Raw genomic sequence first — 17,798 nt, 5'->3', positions numbered from 1 at the left:
CACTAGCGAATTAAAATTAATTAATCATTATAAACTCTCATTCCCTATTATCAGATTGGCATTTGAATGTTGATATGATACTTATATACATAAACAGTGGTTAACTGTTTTAATACAGCTCTTGATTAACATGCTCAGGTTCCTCATAAAAGCTGTCCTTTGTATTATCTCTTTCATTGTCATTTGAGGAATGTACATTCAAAATTCAGCATCACACAAGTGAACTTTTAGTGTTGTATTTGACATCTTGCCACAAAGAAAACACCCCCCTTGACTGCTGATATTATTCCCCTTATCAACAAAATCTCTTTCCCCCACCTGATGATTGTCATTCCATTTTCCATTAAAGATATGTATTGTGCCGTATTAACTTCATGCGAGAACTGCTGAGCCAGAGAAACGGCCGCTTCTAAGTAACAGACGCACCAACAATAAAACAACAGGGTTATGCAACCCGTTTCTACTCAACGGCTCAATAAACAAATTCCCGCGAACGTGCAACAGTGGGAACTGTGTTCTCTGTGGGCTATGCTACAACTGATTGCTAGGTTACACAATAATTCTGACAACAGATGAGAGATTTTTCTATGTGGTCCATGCCGAAGAATTGTAAGAGGTTCCAGTCAGTCATAGCTGAGAAGCCGTCAGTCAAAGACCCGAAGCCATCATGGAAAGGAGTTGTGAGTTCAGGTCTGTACAGGAGGCTGCAAAGAAAAGCATTAGTTGCAAGAATGAGGCTGTGAAGAGAAGACTTCATGTGTAATATTTGGAATGTGTAATTCAGTGAAGGCATTGTAAAGGTGAAGCCACTTTTGAGATCTGATACCTAGCAACAACTAGTGTAAACAGATGTTGAAGATGTTATTTATGTGTCACAATTACATTAATCCTTAGAGTGTTATAATTATTTGTAGTTATGGCCTGTAAATGGTCAATAAATCCAATTACCAATTTGAATCCTTAGTCATTGAAACATGTGACAGTGGTATAATTGCCTGCTGGTTCAGTGCAACTCCTATTCCACAAAATACAATTTAAACTTTGCTGATTCTCTTGTTGCTGTTTTCACTGAACCTGCTCTACAGAAACTCCTTACAATCCATGTGCCAAATCTCATATGTGTTCCCTTGTGTAGGCAGTTCAAAAGAATTCCTTCAAGTCTGAGGACCAGTTTTTAACATTTTATAACATGCTGTTACTGTACAGTGAGGAGCTGATAGCCCACCATGCCTAACTGCCAAAAGCTGGAGAAGCCTGTATCAAGTGTCTGAGGCTGCACATATAACACTTCAACAGTTTCCCTTCATATCAGGAGGCCATCTCCTCCACTTGCAATCAGAGGTTCACCATGCCGTGGTGATAAGGGACCGACTAAATGCCAAACTGTACTTAATACAACTAAAAAATACAATTTTCTGGATTGTTTGCATGTTTATACAGAGGAAAATTTTGTTACTATCTGCGTTTAAATCATAACATATAAATAATATCACACAAGAGTGGAGAGTCATTAAGGAACATGAAGAATTTAGGTTCAAACACAAATAATACTCTCTGACTAATAAATCTATGACCTAAGTGTTTCAAGCCACTGAAAAAGGGTTGAGTTGAGAGCTACATGGCCACTTTTAGCAGTTCCCTAAATGAAAGTGAAATAGGCAAACCCTAAGGTGTAAGACACTTCTGTATTAGTTGAGCTGCTTCAAGTTTATTCTGACTGCTAAGTAATGGCACTGCTGTTTCTAAGAAACTTTACAAATATTGTGGCACAAAGAATAATGCTGGTATATTGTTCCAACTCAACTACCTGTATAAATGTGGAGCATAATAGTTTGTATTGTAAGATTTGAGGCTTTCACGGCGGTGACTATGAAGAAAGCAGTCTTCTGGGATTTGGCACCGTGTATATGTGGTGTTAACCGACGTTCCTCCGAAACGTCGGTTAACACCACATATACACGTTGCTTTCTTCATAGTTTGTATTGTTTAGCATATTATTTCTCAACAACTCAATGAACAATGCTTACAGTGATGGTGTCTTTTCAGGTCCCCCCAGTTTGCCAATATATGGAGCTTATTGGCTTCTGTTGTTAAACAACTGGACCTATATCCACAAGGCAATAGAGAAAATGAGATGCAGGTATCGCAGCAATTTGTTAGGGTTCTATCTTGGAGGTGTACCTACTGTTGTTGCTTGTGACTATGAGACCATCAAGGAAATAGAAACAAGACCCGAGTTTCTGGGAAGAATGGACACAATTATTGCAAGGGAACGTGGCCTTGGGAAGCTTCTGGGTATGCAGATTGTCATGCGTTTAAACTTCAATACTCTCATTATATAGGCATTCTTAAGATCAGAAAGAGTAACTCAGATAAATATATCACTGTTTCGCCTTAATGACAGGACAGTAGTTTATAATGGAGATACTAATTTCTGGAATTCAGACCATGACTGAATAACAGCAATTCAAATTTGTCAGAATTTACAACATATTATATAATATAATACTGACCTAAGATTCCTTAAACCTCTCTTTATTAAAAAAATAAGTGAATATTAATACTCATATTTACATCATTAAATCAAAAAAAAATAATACCTTCTAACATTTTGTGTATTAAAGATTTCGACCTTCTGGTACATAATGCTGTATAGTCCAGTGAGACCACCGACATTTCGGAGGAACCTATCACCTGCATCGTTAGATAAATAAGGAAAAGAAAAAAAGAATAGGCTTAAGCACCAAGCCATAAGAAACATAAGTTTGATTACACACACATATTTTTGCACTGTCACTCTTTTATACAAGCTGTTGTTTCAAGGCCATTTGAGGTAGATATTTCATTGTGTGGCTGCATTATCACGAAGCGGGTAGTTCTATGGCAGGGCTTGTCAGCCAAAGGGTTAAACAGTTTCCATAATTTGCAATGATATCTGTAATGTGCAGGTGTAATCCTGGCAGATGGACCTCTGTGGGCACATCAGAGACGTTACATGTTAAGGCACATGAGAGACTTTGGGTTTGGCACTCGCTCTGCCTCACTGGAGAACTTGGTGCAGCAGGAGATTCAGGATATGGTCGATATTCTGAATGGCAAGAAGCAGGATAAGGTGGGTATTTAGCCTGCATTTGGCATTGTATCTAGTTGCCTCTTTTAACTACTGAAAATTGTGTGAATTCTTGTCAAGTCAGTAATCTGCACAGAGGAGAATGCATCATATAAGAACCTTCACATATGACAGTACATTCAAGTCACAATTTTTGTATGTGACGTTGTGTTACTAATAGCGAGGTACCAACATTTCAGAGGGACCTGATGCAGCTTTCGTCTTCAGGGTAGAATAATGAGCCAAACCAAAAACAGTTGCATTATGACTGACAGTAAGTCAGTCCATCTCTTTTGTTTCTGTGATTTATTTTTCAGTGTTTGTTCTCAATCCCCTCTTGGAGCTAATGACCATATTTTAGTGACAGTCTTGATACTTATGATCTTGGACTGCCCTTTCTGACATTCAGTCCTTTGTCAGATATCCTAGTATCAATAGTACTAACCTGCGTCAACAGCCTTATGGCTATTGATTACTCAGCAAACAGCACTGCCTTTCAGTATAAATTTCACGAAATACTACAACTATGGGGGGCCCTTGATATCTGCTGGCTATTTTGTTTCATTAAATTTAGGATAAGTTCTGTCATGGCCTCCATTTTGCTTCTTCTGACACACTGCCATAAAGCTATATTATATGTGCTGTAGTGCAGTTGTAACCTTGAACATATAATTAAAAAATGATATATTGTCGCATGATGAAGATACTATAGATGGAGTTTGGATTGGTAAATTGATTTATTGGACACTCATACAGCTTGTGACTACACTTCACAAATCACTACCACACACAGTCATGGTCTTCACTGTGCTGCTTGGTAACATCCTCCAAGAGTGGAAGTTCCTTCACTCTCAGGTTGGCAGCTATGTCACTCCAAACTCCTAACTCTTCTGCCATCTCTGGATTGTTTTTTCATGGCAGCTGGTCCTTGTTATATTATCCTGGCATGAACCACAAAGAAAATACCGCTTCTAACAGTTCTTCTATTGTTAGGTGACATCACTTTCCATGAAAACCTAACAGAAAACACTGTTCCTCTGTTGCATGTTCAGTCATTGTTAGAGTGGTGAGATGCTTACTGTGCCATAACATAGTAACGGCTCTCTCTTCTGATTAAACCAATCCACCTTTCAGTGAACATGCCACAAAATTTCCATTCAAGACATGTTATCGGTGTGTAATGCTGCATGGGACACGGGACCTCTGCCCTCTCTGCTGAAAATGGCTCCATCTGCCCAGATTTCTTAGCCCATTCTGGGCTCTGTTCCTTCTCTAAGATAACAATGTTCCAGAGTTAGTTATTGTACTCAGTTTGTGGGTTTTCCAGGAACTATTATCAGATACAAGGAGAAATTTACCATTTGACTTCCCATGTCAGTCTCTTTGAAAAAAATCATCTGCTTCACAGTTATAAAATCAAAGCTCAGTAAGGGCAGACTCTTTAAAATGTCTTTCTCTGAGTGCAGCCCATCAGTGCTACTTCTGCCAGGGACCTGCTCCATTGGTTTTATCATCTGGTCTCTGGTTTTGCTGGCCATGGTGGCCTCAGGTTTGGGGTCTACTGCTGCTGCTCTGCTATGTAGAATATCCTTGGTATTTTTATTTGTGAAGTAAGAATCCAATCAGAGGATAGCAGATGGATGGTAATAAGCTGTTAGGCCAGTCTGGGCTCTGTATTCTGCACATTTTTTTAAATATTTGAATGATTGATTTGGGTGAAAATTCAGTGTGATTTCTAGCAGGAAGAAGCCATAGTAATTAGGAAGAATGGCAGGGAGATTGTGATTACTGGACCCTAAGGTGAGCGGCATCTGGGTGTTATTTGCATGATGGTTATGACATTAAAGTCAAGCTCCTGACAAACTAGAATTTTATCCTGTGGGCCGAGTGTTAATTGGAAGGCATGGGATTACTAAATTTATAGGATTACCCAACTTGGGATAGGAGCTAAAATGGCGCATTATGGATTGTAATAGATAGGGCAGCTTGGCCTTATAGACAATCACAATGCTATGCAAACCAAGGCTGCTGCAGCCCTCAGTAAGAATGAGGTGCTTATCATAGGTATACTTTGCTTTTGTAGAGAAATGAGATTAGCATGGGATATCAGGTTGATTGAAGATGGCCTCGCTGATTTGTGCTTTTGGCTGCCTTGATGTTCTATGCAGTCCTCCACATTGGATATTGGCTCAGGCAGGTCAGCGAGAACTTGTAGATAACACGGGGAAGCATGGACAATGGAAAATGGCGACTAAAATAACTGTTCTATCGGGAGTTAAAAACAAAATAAAGAAGTGCAAGAGAAAGAAAGATGAGGAAAGGATGGTCACAAATAATCTCAAATCTTAATTCATTCATTCATCTATAATCTGTCAAGACGACAGGTCCACAGTCTCTTCCAAAACAGTTCCTCCACTTGATACGATCCAGAGCTTTCTCCTTCAAATGAAAATATCCTCTTCTGTCGCCAGGGTCATCCAGCATCTTCTTACGTCTTCTTCCTCGTCTTCTGGTCACTTCTATCTGCCCCGCTATCTTTCCTTCAATAACTTCTTTTAGAAGGCAGTTACCGCGTAAGATATGACCAATCCAATTAGCCTTCCGTTTTCTTATTTCATGTAGGATATTCATCTGCTCACTGTCTCTAATTAACACTTCTTCATTTCTCACATAATCGGTCCAACTGATCTTCTCCATCCTTCTCCAGCACCACATTTTGAAGCTTTCCAGGTGTTTCTGATCTAGTGCCCTAAGTGTCCAAGTTTCAGCCCCATACAAAGCGATGCTCCAAATGTAGCATTTCACTAGTTTCTTTCTCAAATTTAAGTCCAATTTGCCGGTAAAAAGATTCTTCTTCTTGCTAAATGCAGCTTTTGCCGTGGCAATCCTAGATTTAATTTCACACGTACACCTTCCATTATCTATTAACAAGCTACCAAAATATTTAAAACATTTCACATTCTCCAGTTGTTCTTGGTCTATCTTTATTGTGACTGGGGTTGGTTGTCTCGAATTTTGTTTTTTCCACATTCATTTCCATGCCATAGCACCTTCCAATTTCGATTAGTAAAATCTTAATACAGTGCAATAAATCTCTGTTCTTTTGGGAAGGAAGATAAGAACCAGCTTCAAGTTTTGGCCAAGCTGTGAGCAGGGAAAGAAGTTTCATGGTTTTCCTCAGTGTCTTCAGCAGAATGTGGGAAATGTCACAACCATCTCCTTCCAATCTTTCCAGTGCTACATAGTCATTTACAGAGTTCAAATAAGAACATGTAACGTTTCCCCCCATAATGTATGAATGTGTACAGTTTTAATATCTGCCTGTTTAATGCTTTCATCTCAAGTTTTGATGCTGTTCTCTTCTTGCAGGGGATCTATAGAGATGGCCTGGCTTTATTGCCAGACCTGTTCTTTCACATCCTGCTCAATGCAATTTGGTCCATGTATGCAGGAGATCGTTTCTCATACACAGACCATGGACACGCACGCTTTATTGCACAACAAGGCATCAAATTTGTGCGTGCTAATGACCCTACAGGGAGAGCTCTTGCACTCACACCATGGATCAGACACATCTTTCCACAGAAGTCAGGATTCACTCAGATCAGAAACACAAATACTAAGTTGGTAGAAGTCATAAAGGTCAGTAAAATGAAAGCAAGGTTTCATTAATTCTGATTACTTTGAAATAAAAGGTTCTTATAGTTTTGGTAACAATTCAAGAATATGGGTCAGCAACAGGGCCATAGTTTGGAGACCCTTGGTCTAGATCAGTGGTTCTCAGCGGGGGCCATATGGCCTCCCAGTGGGCCAAGCCGTATTTCTGTGGGGCCGCAAACAAAATTTGGAAAATGGAGGGCCGTGGAAACTGTTAAGTGGGCCACAAAATTTTCACTTCTAAAATAAAATTATTAATAATTAAAGATAAATAAAAATGCCAAATGTTTAGTACATATAATAACACAATAACTCAATATCCTTGTTTTTGTGTACCTTACTTAGAAGGGATAGAACCTATTGTACTTAAACCACAACCTTAGATCTGGGAATTCCAAGTACCGGTAAACAGGTATGCGCCTTCTCAGAGTGGGTAGAGCCCTAACGAATTATCCTTTATTTTCCTAAATATCTCCCCCTCCTCTCATGAATTTTACCGCCACCTTTTCAGTAAATTTCAGGTGTTCTTCAGTTCAGTATTCAAAGTGTTTGGAAGAGGACCCCTTCCTTATTATCAATATTCCTTACGCTATAAACAAATAATAATTGTTATAAATAAAAGTACAGTTGATAAAGTACATATTTATAATCAATATTACATTTATTATAATTAAACAATATGAGGGGGGGGCCACAGAACTGAATGAAAGTCAGAAGTGGGCCACGAGCAAAAAAAGGTTGAGAACCACTGGTCTAGATAATGTGGGACCCTCAACATCTCACACCCCTATGGGCCTTCACGGCCTGGTACAAGGATAGCTTTACTGTTTTTACTTTTATTATTTTGATCATCACTAACTTAGGTATTCTAAATTCAAGGCAGATTTCCTTCATAATATATAATACAAGGAATGTACAAACTTCGTCCAGTGAGATTTAGGTGAGACTCAGTTCCAAGTGTGCTTATACTGAGGCTCCACTGATGTGATCTGCTGACATAGAATTCAGCATCTTTTTTTGTGCTTTTAAAATAATTTCATTATATTGTGATCTCTCATATAAATTATTCCATTCAGAATTCAGAAACATTATCAGATTCTGTAATAATGTTCTCCTGGAATTAACATGTAACATTTTTAATGCACATTTCCAGTAGTGCAATTTCTCAGGAGAACGAAGCCATTGACATTGGAAGTGAATGGAATTGCATGTCATTAACATTCCCATCTGTTGTAACATTGTGGACATAATACAAAGCATAAGAAATAAAGTTTAACAATTTTCATTTGATGCTTGGTTAAAAGGCAATTCAGTTTGAAACATGCCTGGAGTAAAACGCATATAATTAACATTTCAGCTACTTCATACTTCATGCTAGAAACACAACAAAGTTTTGGAATTGTTTAATTAGAAGTAAAAATTAAGTAAATCTACTTGCCAAACGAGCAACTGGGGTAGGATATTTACTTACAAATAAAACTGTCACAAGCTACACAGAATTTAATTTTAATCAGTTGTTCCTAAACTTTCTAAACATAAATGATCTCCCCATATTTTCGTTAACCAACCAAAATCTGTTCACCTTAGTGGCTTATATTTCAATGCCACCTTTTATATTCTGCTTGCTCTCATTCTGGCCAGGCACTGTAGTCTTTTTTTGGCACTCATCAAGTTAATTGATAATATCTGGAACATTTAGCTTTCCCCTGATATCTGTATTTTGTTTGTAATAACCAATAAAGGCCATAGGAACTTCCCTGGTGCTGTTGTTCAGTGTTTCTTATTTTCAGTATCAGGGCCTCACTACAGCATTTCAAAATTTACTTTTGCTGTGATGTTATGATTCTTGTCAGATTTCAGGTTCCTACAGGAGTAGCTATACGAGTGCCACCATCTTTAGGTTTATTACCACATAATTTGACTGAAATTCACTGATGTTTCAGAGAAATCTCTGTCCTCAGGGTTAAAGAGTAAGCCAAACAAGAAATCAGCAAGAAGCAAGATTGTGACCAAATTACATTGCATTGTATCCCAGAAGATTGTGCTCTTCAAATTCTAATCAAAGTGGTATTTTGTATTTATAGTGTGAATGAACAAGGGTGTGCTACACTGACCTGTACACCGTGACTGTCTGCAATCTGTTGTGTATTTATAGTAAATGTGAATGTCATTATACATATTTTTACATAATCCATATTCCTATATAGCGGCATGCAGTAGCGTAGTTGGTTGAGGCACTGTGTTAAGCCAGAAAGTCGCGGGTTTAAGTCCCAATGCGGTCATCAACTTTTTTTTCAATTGATCTAATCCCTCCAGCTGCACTATGACCCTGGTGTCAACTCAGCCTCTAACAGAAATGAGTACCACGAATATTCTTGGAATATTCTTGGGGGTAAAGGGCAGCTGGTGCATAGGGCTGACAACCTTGCTGCCATCTATGAGCCGATTGTCTAGAAAATGTGGGAACCACAACATCTCACAATCCTATGGGCCTCCACAGCCTGTAACAGGGATACCTTTACCTTTTATATTCCTATATAATCAAAAGCTTACACAGTTTAGACATTTTAACACTAATTTAATTTGTTTCATTCTGGTCCATTACACTAACAGGTTTACAATTAATTTTATTTCAGTTTATTTATTATGAATCGAAACATATTGGGTAACTGAGTGCTAAAATGGTGGAAGCATTATATATCACATTGGACTGAAATAAATTTAATTGTTTAAATCTAATATTAATGCTAATGATAATGTGATACAATGCCTAAAGTCCATGGGTTCTCAACCTTGAGAACTGCAGGAATATTGTAGAGTCATGCCAGCTGAAAGAGTTTGTGACAACTGTTGAGCTCAGTGTTGAATCTTCAGTCTACAGCAATGTGACATAAGGAAGCGTACCAGGTGAGTGGACAGATATGCTTGAACATAATGTGAACTTGCATTGTGTTTTCTCTTTTCAGAAAACAATTGATGAACATATCAGGACACATTCAGAGGACCACATGCGGGACTTCATTGATATCTACATCAAGGAAATGAAGACAAATGAGAACAATCCTAATGGATCACCATTCTCCGGTAGTAACAACATACTGTAATGTGTTTCGTTACTGAATACGCCGTAGAGATTGTTAATTGGTTTATTTAACAACCTACAAGTAACGGCTACAATTAATTATTACACAATTTTACACTTTATAACCCTAATCGCATTAATCTGTTTACACTGTTGCGGGGTTTCACGATTTATAACCCTATGCGCAAATCAGTTCACTCTCTCCTCAGTAGTCTACACGTTTACAGTAGGGGAGCTATGTATCACTGTATCACACACTCCCAATTACACAAATACACACACGTCCGGTTCTTCTTTCCGCGACGGCTGCTATACTCCAACTGTGGTCTGCTGACTTGAGGACTGTTGATAACACACTCACTCGTCTACTACTTAACTCTGCCGTAGCCACATTACAACTGACTCATAGCTGCTGTGCAGTTCCCTTATATAGCTGCAGTGGTGCCTGTTGCGTGCCGCGTCACCGTGTTTGCATATAGCCTAGCAACGCTGTTACCTCACGCCGTCTTACGTCACCGTGGTGGGGGGAGGGAGCGCTGACTCATTCGCCACGTCACTGTGACCTGAGTTGCCACGTTATTGCTGGGTAGGGAGGGGTTCTCCGTTGCGCAACATGTCACAATACTCATATTACTTGTTTTTTACGTCACTAACCACAGACAACAGCACTAATAATAATAATAATAATAATAATAATAATAATATAATTTAGCTAGAAGCTTCGCAAGAGCTAACCTCAATCACTGAACCAGTGACTGAGGTTAGCTCTTTCTAAGGGACCCTCACTTAAGGACGGAAACAGATCCTGTTTCTGAAATGTAGTGTTTTCTAGTTTCTAAAATACTGGATAATGCAAAAAGACCAAAAACCCAGTAATTTTTAGTGTTACACACTATCATCACAACCCTTTAGAATCTATTACATAAATTTGTACAGAGTTTTATTCCATTGTTCAATCTAAATTTAAAATAATTATAATTGCTAATTACCTGACAAACTGCATGGAACTGAGTCCAACAGAGAAGCCGACAGTTGCTCAGCCATTTCAGAAATTCCCAGGGATTTATTGAACCTGAATGTTCATTAACATGCTCAAAAGACCCTGGCACTCTTCCCTATCCTGCTCCAGATAAATCCTATACAAACCCCCCTCCTCTTTCTCTAAGATCCATTTCAATCCCATTTTAATGTCTTCCTATTGCTCTCTTTCCTTTAGATTTTGCTTCCAAAACCCTGTAGGCACTCATCTTCCTTCCCATGCTTCTGATGTCACTGAACAGAAAGTCTAATAGACAAATTACTACATAATAATTATTCTAGAGGAGCAGCTTATATTCCTGGGTTGGGATTTACTGGTTTCGACAGCAACCACACTGACTACAACCCTCTCCATGTACATCATGTACATGATGCATCACCCAGAAGTGCAGTCCAACATACAGAATGAGATCGACACAGTGGTGGGCCACAACAGATTGCCAACACTCAATGATCGATCAAAGTAAGTGACTGACAATGGTTGAATGCTTCCATGTTGTTTGCATTCCTTGAACTTAGTGTACATTGTACAGACTGTGTATGTTTCTCCTCTCAGAACAAAATAATGGACTGCAATGAAGTCTTTTTTTATGTGAGCTATCCTGTCAAATGTGTCAAATTTAATTCTGATTCATATTTACAATGTAACTCCTATTTTTCATGAAGATCAAATATTTATCAGATTTATCAAAGACTGACCACTCAGAAACATAAATATGTGTATCATATTACAGTGTAACACTTTCATATTAATCACATTTTGATTTGAAGACAGCAGTCTTCTGGAATGTGGCGTCATGTAGATATTGTGTTAACCGACGTTTCGGAGTAACGTATCACCTCCATATTCAGGGTAGAAGAGAAAAGAAGAAAATTCACAAGCAAGGAACCAGCATGAGCAGGTGCTAACAGACTAGTCAGATCTACCTGCTCTACACAGTGCCACATCCCAGAAGACTGCTTTGTTCATAGTCACCGCAGTGAAAACCTCAAATCTGACACATTTTGATTTTATCTACATTTAAAGAGAATATGAGGATTTTGTCTTCAAGATTATGTCACCATGTAGTATTGTAATTGGTTCCTAACATTTTGGAAGGACCTGATTCCTCACATTTTTGGTTCAATTCTGTAAATGGAAACAAAGTTTCTCTGAAATTTGCTTGTAACCACTTATGATACTACAAAGTGTCATGACCCAGAAGACCACAACCTTAGTTTTTATCACAATGAAGACATAAAATGACTTCTGGGAAATATAAGTATGCAGTATTATTTCTGAAGTTGATAAGTTTTCAACAGTGTATTTCTGTCTTCAGTAAATGAATGTGGATGACAATGAAACTTTGTACTACTGAATAAGAAGTTTCCAATTTTCTTCTTGTCAGTTGAGTGATGCTCTGAAATTATCATTGGTGCCCAGTTCACTGCAACCTAAGAAATCTTTACATGGGACCACTGTGTCATATTAAAAAATATCTCCGCATTACTCTTATAGGATGCCATATATGGAAGCTTCTCTGCGTGAGTTGATGAGGATTTCCTCAATTTTTTCTCTTGGCATTGCCCATAGAGCAACAGAGGACACACATCTCCGTGGATATTTTATACCAAAGGCAAGCATACAGACCATCTTCCAGCTTAATATTTCTCCTTATTAGTAACTTACATTCTTAATGAACTGTAACCGTTTCTTGGAGCTACTAGCTCTGGTAGAGAAATTCAACTCATCTCAAGCCGTGTTGACTGGCCACGACTTGGGTGGGTGATTAGGCGGAGGCTTCAGGTTTTGGAAGGTCAACATTCAATGCCAATTAGCTGTGTAAAGTCTTTATTCAAATTGCACTATACAAATGATAACTGCCCCGTAGTATCCACTTAGCTGATTGGTGGATTTAGGCTCCTGTGAATGTTTACTCACATACACACACACAAATGGATACAGGGGACCAGAACACGTGTACTCCCTGGTGAATGTAAATTTCAGAGTTCTCCACCAAGCGTTCTCTGAATGTTAAATATCTGCCCTGCTTATAGACTGTGTCATGTAATTTCGAACAAGGCCCGCATTCCTAGTCATACCTTGTGGTGGGAGGAGTTTCTTACCACTCATTCTTCCACTGGCTGCCTGTTACTTCTCACACCCTCCATCCACCCCCTTGTCTGAAATTTTTCTTATGCACATTCAAGGTTACTCTTGGCCTTGCTCAAAGTTACGTGACACTTGCTTTACCCCAAAATTCTNGAGCCAGATCTATCCAATCCATAAGAGACCAAGTTTCACACCCATACAGAACCACGGGCAAAATTATAGTTTTATATATTCTAATTTTTATGTTTTTGGACAACAGACAAGAAGACAAAAGGTTCTGGATTGAATGGTAGCAAGCATTACCCGAGTTCAGTCGTTTCTTAATTTCCTCCTGAATCAGGTTTTGATCTATTATCGTTGTTCCCAAATATCTGAACTGTGCCACATTTTCAGAACATCTGTTTCCTATCTTTATGTCATGATTTTGCCCTGCATTTTGGTGATGAGACAGTAACGTATACTTAGTTTTCTCTGTGTTTACTTCTAGACCAACCCCTTTACTTGCGTCAATTAAAGTTTGTGTGTTTTTCTCTATGGTATCTACATTATCACCCAGCAGATTCACATCATCGGCATAGACCAACAGCTGATGTGTCCTGTTTAGTTTCAGTCCCACCTGGTTTCCCTGGACGTTCCTAATTCCATATTCTAAGGCAAAGTTGAAAAGGAGTGGCAATAAAGCATCTCCTTATTTTAGACCATTAAGGATAGGGAAATTATCAGACAAAGGGTTACCTGTACAGACTTTACTATACATTTCGTTTAAACACATTTTAATTGGCCTAACTAGTTTTATGGGTATCCCAAACTCTATCAGAATATTGTACAATACTTCCCTCTTAAATAAATCATAGGCTTTTTTTAAGTATACAAATAGCTGATGTACTGTCTCATTGTACTCTTATTTCTCAACTCCAGTATCTGACGAATGGAAAAGATTTGATCTGTAGTTGAGCTGTTATGTCGAAACATATAGTGATGATCCCCAATAATTTCATCTATGTATGGACTTAACCTTGAGAGAAAAAATTTGATAAAATTCTGTATGAAGTTGTTAGCAGTGATGTCCTCCTGTAATTACTACAATCAGTTTTACCACCCTTCTTGTGAACTGGTACAGTAATAGACTCCTTCCACTGATCAATTTTTCCTTATGAGGACTAGAAATAATTAGCTTGTGGACCTTAGAACGTAATATTTCGCCTCCTGCTTGAATAAGTACTGCCAGAATTTGATCGCTACCTCGAAATTTATACCTTTTCAGTTTTTACAATAGCAATTTGAACCTCAAAAGGGATAGTATAAGGTATTAACAGCTCAGCTGTATGTATTTCTATCTGCCCAACATCACTGAACCTATGTACATTCAATAACTGAGAGTAGTAGTTCTTCCACCTATTCAAAATGTTGTGGCAATCTTCAAGCAGATCACCATTCTCATCCTTTACTAGGTTACCACTCTATATCTTTATGCTGAACTTGAAAGTCTCTTGAAAAGGTCTCATTTTGTATTGCCTACAAATATTCTGAGATGTCAGTGCCGAAATGGCTTTCAAGAAATATTTTCAGACATGGCAAGGATGTTGAAATAAGTGTAAAATGTTGAAAGGTTACCACACTAAGAAGGTTACATTAAAGGTGACCACAATCACATCTTTTTCTCTAAAAATACAGTCACATGGTTTAATTATCCAACCTCCCATAGGCAATTTCCAGAATGTCTGTGGTCAGCTCCTGCTACATAATATTTTTTAATTATTATTGAAACAGCTGAGACAAAATGTGAACATTTTTTCTCATATCAGCACAGCCATGGAGAATATGCATTAACAACTTTGTGTACATCATAGCATAACATACACCGACAATTCAGCAGATCTTCACTTGTCCAATAAGTTTTCATAATATTATCTCACATATTTTCCTTACATTCCTTCCTAACACCAAGTAAGTTGTGCAATATAGTAATGCAGCTGATATTTATTCAAATGGTACCCTTACATTTCATCTGGCTACCTGACTGAGGTTTACCTGACTTAGATTTCTTCACTTTCTCCAAGTGAATACTATGATCATACTTTGATACAAGCCATTACAGTTTCAGCCCTATATTTTCCAGTCCCTTGTACTAAATTATCCTTCCTTCTCTTCTGATACTAAATACCCTCTCTAGTTGATACAGCATCAGTAAGTGGTCTGCAGACGAACCAAGTAAAGGCCAGGTGCATGCATTCCTCATATTGGAATAATCTTATGCTTTTTGCACAGAACACAATGCTACTGACTGGACTGCATAGCTATCACAATGATCCTGAAGTGTGGGGAGATCCTCACATATACCGACCAGAGAGGTTTCTCGATGAAAAGGGACAGCTTCTCAAGAAGGATCTCACCCTGCCATTTGGAGCAGGTTAGTGACTATGCCTGTATCTAATCAGCAAACTTCCAATCATGTTGGAAGGTAAAATTCCTTCTTCTCTGACTAGAAAGTCTGGTACTCACATATTAGCTGGTGACCTAAGTAAGTTCAAAATTGTATGGCCATGCTGTCCATCCAATTAGCCCTGCCAACAATACAAGTTAATTTGTAAAACTAAAATCCAAAGTCTAACCTAAGGAGGTTTTTAGATATTTATTTTTAAATACAAAACCAAAACCCATATATTTCCTAAATGAACCAAAGGGTTAACATTATAAAAACAAAATCAAATACTAAGCTTGTGCATTTGCTGTTGGAGGCACATTCTTCACCTAGGTTTTGGGTCTTGTTTTTACAAGATAACTTCTAAAGTTGGAGGCATTGGCATGTTGAAAAATGTGGTGGTAATTCGACTTTTTGTGTCACTTGCTAATGTATAAGTTAATGGAATATCACAAAGGGCTAATACATAGATAACAGAGTCCTCCCAATTTATTATCTTCTATGACATATTGTACAGTGAAAATTTTTCAAACATGTGAAGATTTTTTAAGGTCATTTTCTGACAAGGAACAGAAAATGCCAACACGATGTCCAGATGTAGGGCAAATGGTGATGGCAAACTTGTGACATCGGTTAAACACCATGTCATTATGTTATATTGTGAAGCACAAGTGAAGCTCCTACTGTTCTTAAACTGCACACTAGACACAGTTGAGTGGCCACTTCATCTTGTATGGTTTAGAAGAGTAATTCATAAAGTAGGAGATGTGAACCCCTGAGGAAGCCATGAAACTTTTTCTGGGAGCGACCAAAAAAAATAGGAAGTTAGAAAAGATTATAGAATAAATTTTGATCATTGAAGCCTAAATTAAATTAAAAACTTACAGTTTATTTAAAAATACTTCATAAATATCATAAATGTTCATTAGCAGTTTCTTTCATTAAACTGAGGAATTACATTTTGAAACATCTTTATATATTGGGGACTCAAACTCTTTGTTCACATCAAGGAAGCCTCAGACTAAAAGAATTTTGGAGCCACTGAACATACATAATGAGTTCACTGTTGATATCATCTTGCAGGGAAGAGACTGTGTGCTGGAGAGACCTTTGGACGTCAGAACATGTGGTTGATACTGACAGGACTGTTGCAAAACTTCACATTAGCTGTGCCCAAAGGGCAAAAACCACCTGACCTACATACAGTTAATGGGTTTCATCAGACATCACCAGAAGTGTGGTTCCAGCCATTGCCTAGAACTTGATCCACAGCAGTAACCTAACACTGGTCTCAGACTATTAATGCATCCTTTATCAGTGATGTTAATCATAATGTATTAAAACCTTTGTTAAAATTTTGCGTGTGGCAAATACAAGAAAAATATGCAGTAACTTACTGTGAAACTCATGCATAAGGCCAGTTTGGAGATAAATATGTAGATAGACAATATAATTAAAATTATCCTGTGAAAAGAAGATGTGTGTATGTTTCACAGGTGCTTAGCTGGATCTGGGCTCAGTACTGGGCTTCAGGTTCTGCAGCAGCAGGGAATTGCTTGAACAGATGAATGCTTATGGGAAGTCATTTTGAATTGCAGGGGATAAATGTGAGAAAATTAATATGGTGAAATGAGAAATCAGCATTGAATCTAATCTGCTTGCTGATTGTGCTCTTTTCAATTATGTATAAAGAGAATTTCATAACATAAATTCCTTACCAACATGTCCCAAGTGTACCTTCATGTAAACGCAGGATTCCATTTCCTTCAGCCATAGCTTTCTGTAGTGACTGCTGTGTACATAATCCACCATGAAAATGTCTTCCCAAATCCTTGAAATGGCAAAATTAATATTTCTAACAAACTAACTCCATGAATGTGAGTCCTTAAGAGTAAACAGTTGGTTAGCCAGGAAGTTCACAAAATTTTGCAGAACCCAAAGATTCATTACCATCTTCACAAGCATCCCCCACTGGTCTCTATCCTGAGCTAGATGAATCCAATTCATAACCCACAACTCCATTACTATAAGATCCATTTTAATATTATGCTCCCATCTGTGTACATGGTTTGACAATAAAGTTCGCGAAATCATCACGTCCCGGTAAAAGTGTTACATACCTCATTGCTGGATATCACTGTTGTCACATTCAAGGCACTCTCCTTGAGAAGCTATGCACTGATGCCAGCGCCTAGTCCAAAACAATTTTGGAACTGGTTTTGTGGATTGGCCTTCAGAGCTGCCATCGTATTACTCCAAATGTCATCAAAATGCCTTCCTTTCAACATTTCCTTTATCTTGGGAAAGAAAAAAAAGTCACTGGGGGCTAGATCCGGTGAACAGGGAGGGTGTTCCAGCATAGTTATTTGTTTACTAGCTAAAAACTCCCTCAGAGACA

General features: G+C 38.1%; 1 protein-coding gene across 3 annotated transcripts in view; it reads left to right on the top strand.

Annotated features, from left to right (window-relative positions):
- The window catches only part of LOC111870314 (probable cytochrome P450 304a1), a 96,782-nt gene extending 79,659 nt beyond the window's left edge, over positions 1-17,123 (top strand). For all 3 annotated transcript variants that reach the window (XM_023862489.2, XM_023862490.2, XM_023862488.2), the window contains 8 exons: positions 2,047-2,295; positions 2,949-3,112; positions 6,479-6,751; positions 9,733-9,850; positions 11,169-11,349; positions 12,385-12,502; positions 15,247-15,388; positions 16,484-17,123. In XM_023862489.2, the coding sequence (XP_023718257.1) occupies positions 2,047-2,295; positions 2,949-3,112; positions 6,479-6,751; positions 9,733-9,850; positions 11,169-11,349; positions 12,385-12,502; positions 15,247-15,388; positions 16,484-16,665 (1,427 nt within the window). In that variant the 3' untranslated portion in view covers positions 16,666-17,123. The remainder of the gene's footprint in view (positions 1-2,046; positions 2,296-2,948; positions 3,113-6,478; positions 6,752-9,732; positions 9,851-11,168; positions 11,350-12,384; positions 12,503-15,246; positions 15,389-16,483) is intronic.
- Positions 17,124-17,798: the final 675 nt, after the last annotated feature.

Source organism: Cryptotermes secundus, unplaced genomic scaffold, assembly GCF_002891405.2.
Source record: "Cryptotermes secundus unplaced genomic scaffold, Csec_1.0 scaffold391, whole genome shotgun sequence".
Classification (NCBI taxonomy): domain Eukaryota; kingdom Metazoa; phylum Arthropoda; class Insecta; order Blattodea; family Kalotermitidae; genus Cryptotermes; species Cryptotermes secundus.
Note: the sequence above shows the minus strand (reverse complement) of the source record. Positions and strands in the feature narration are given on the sequence as shown.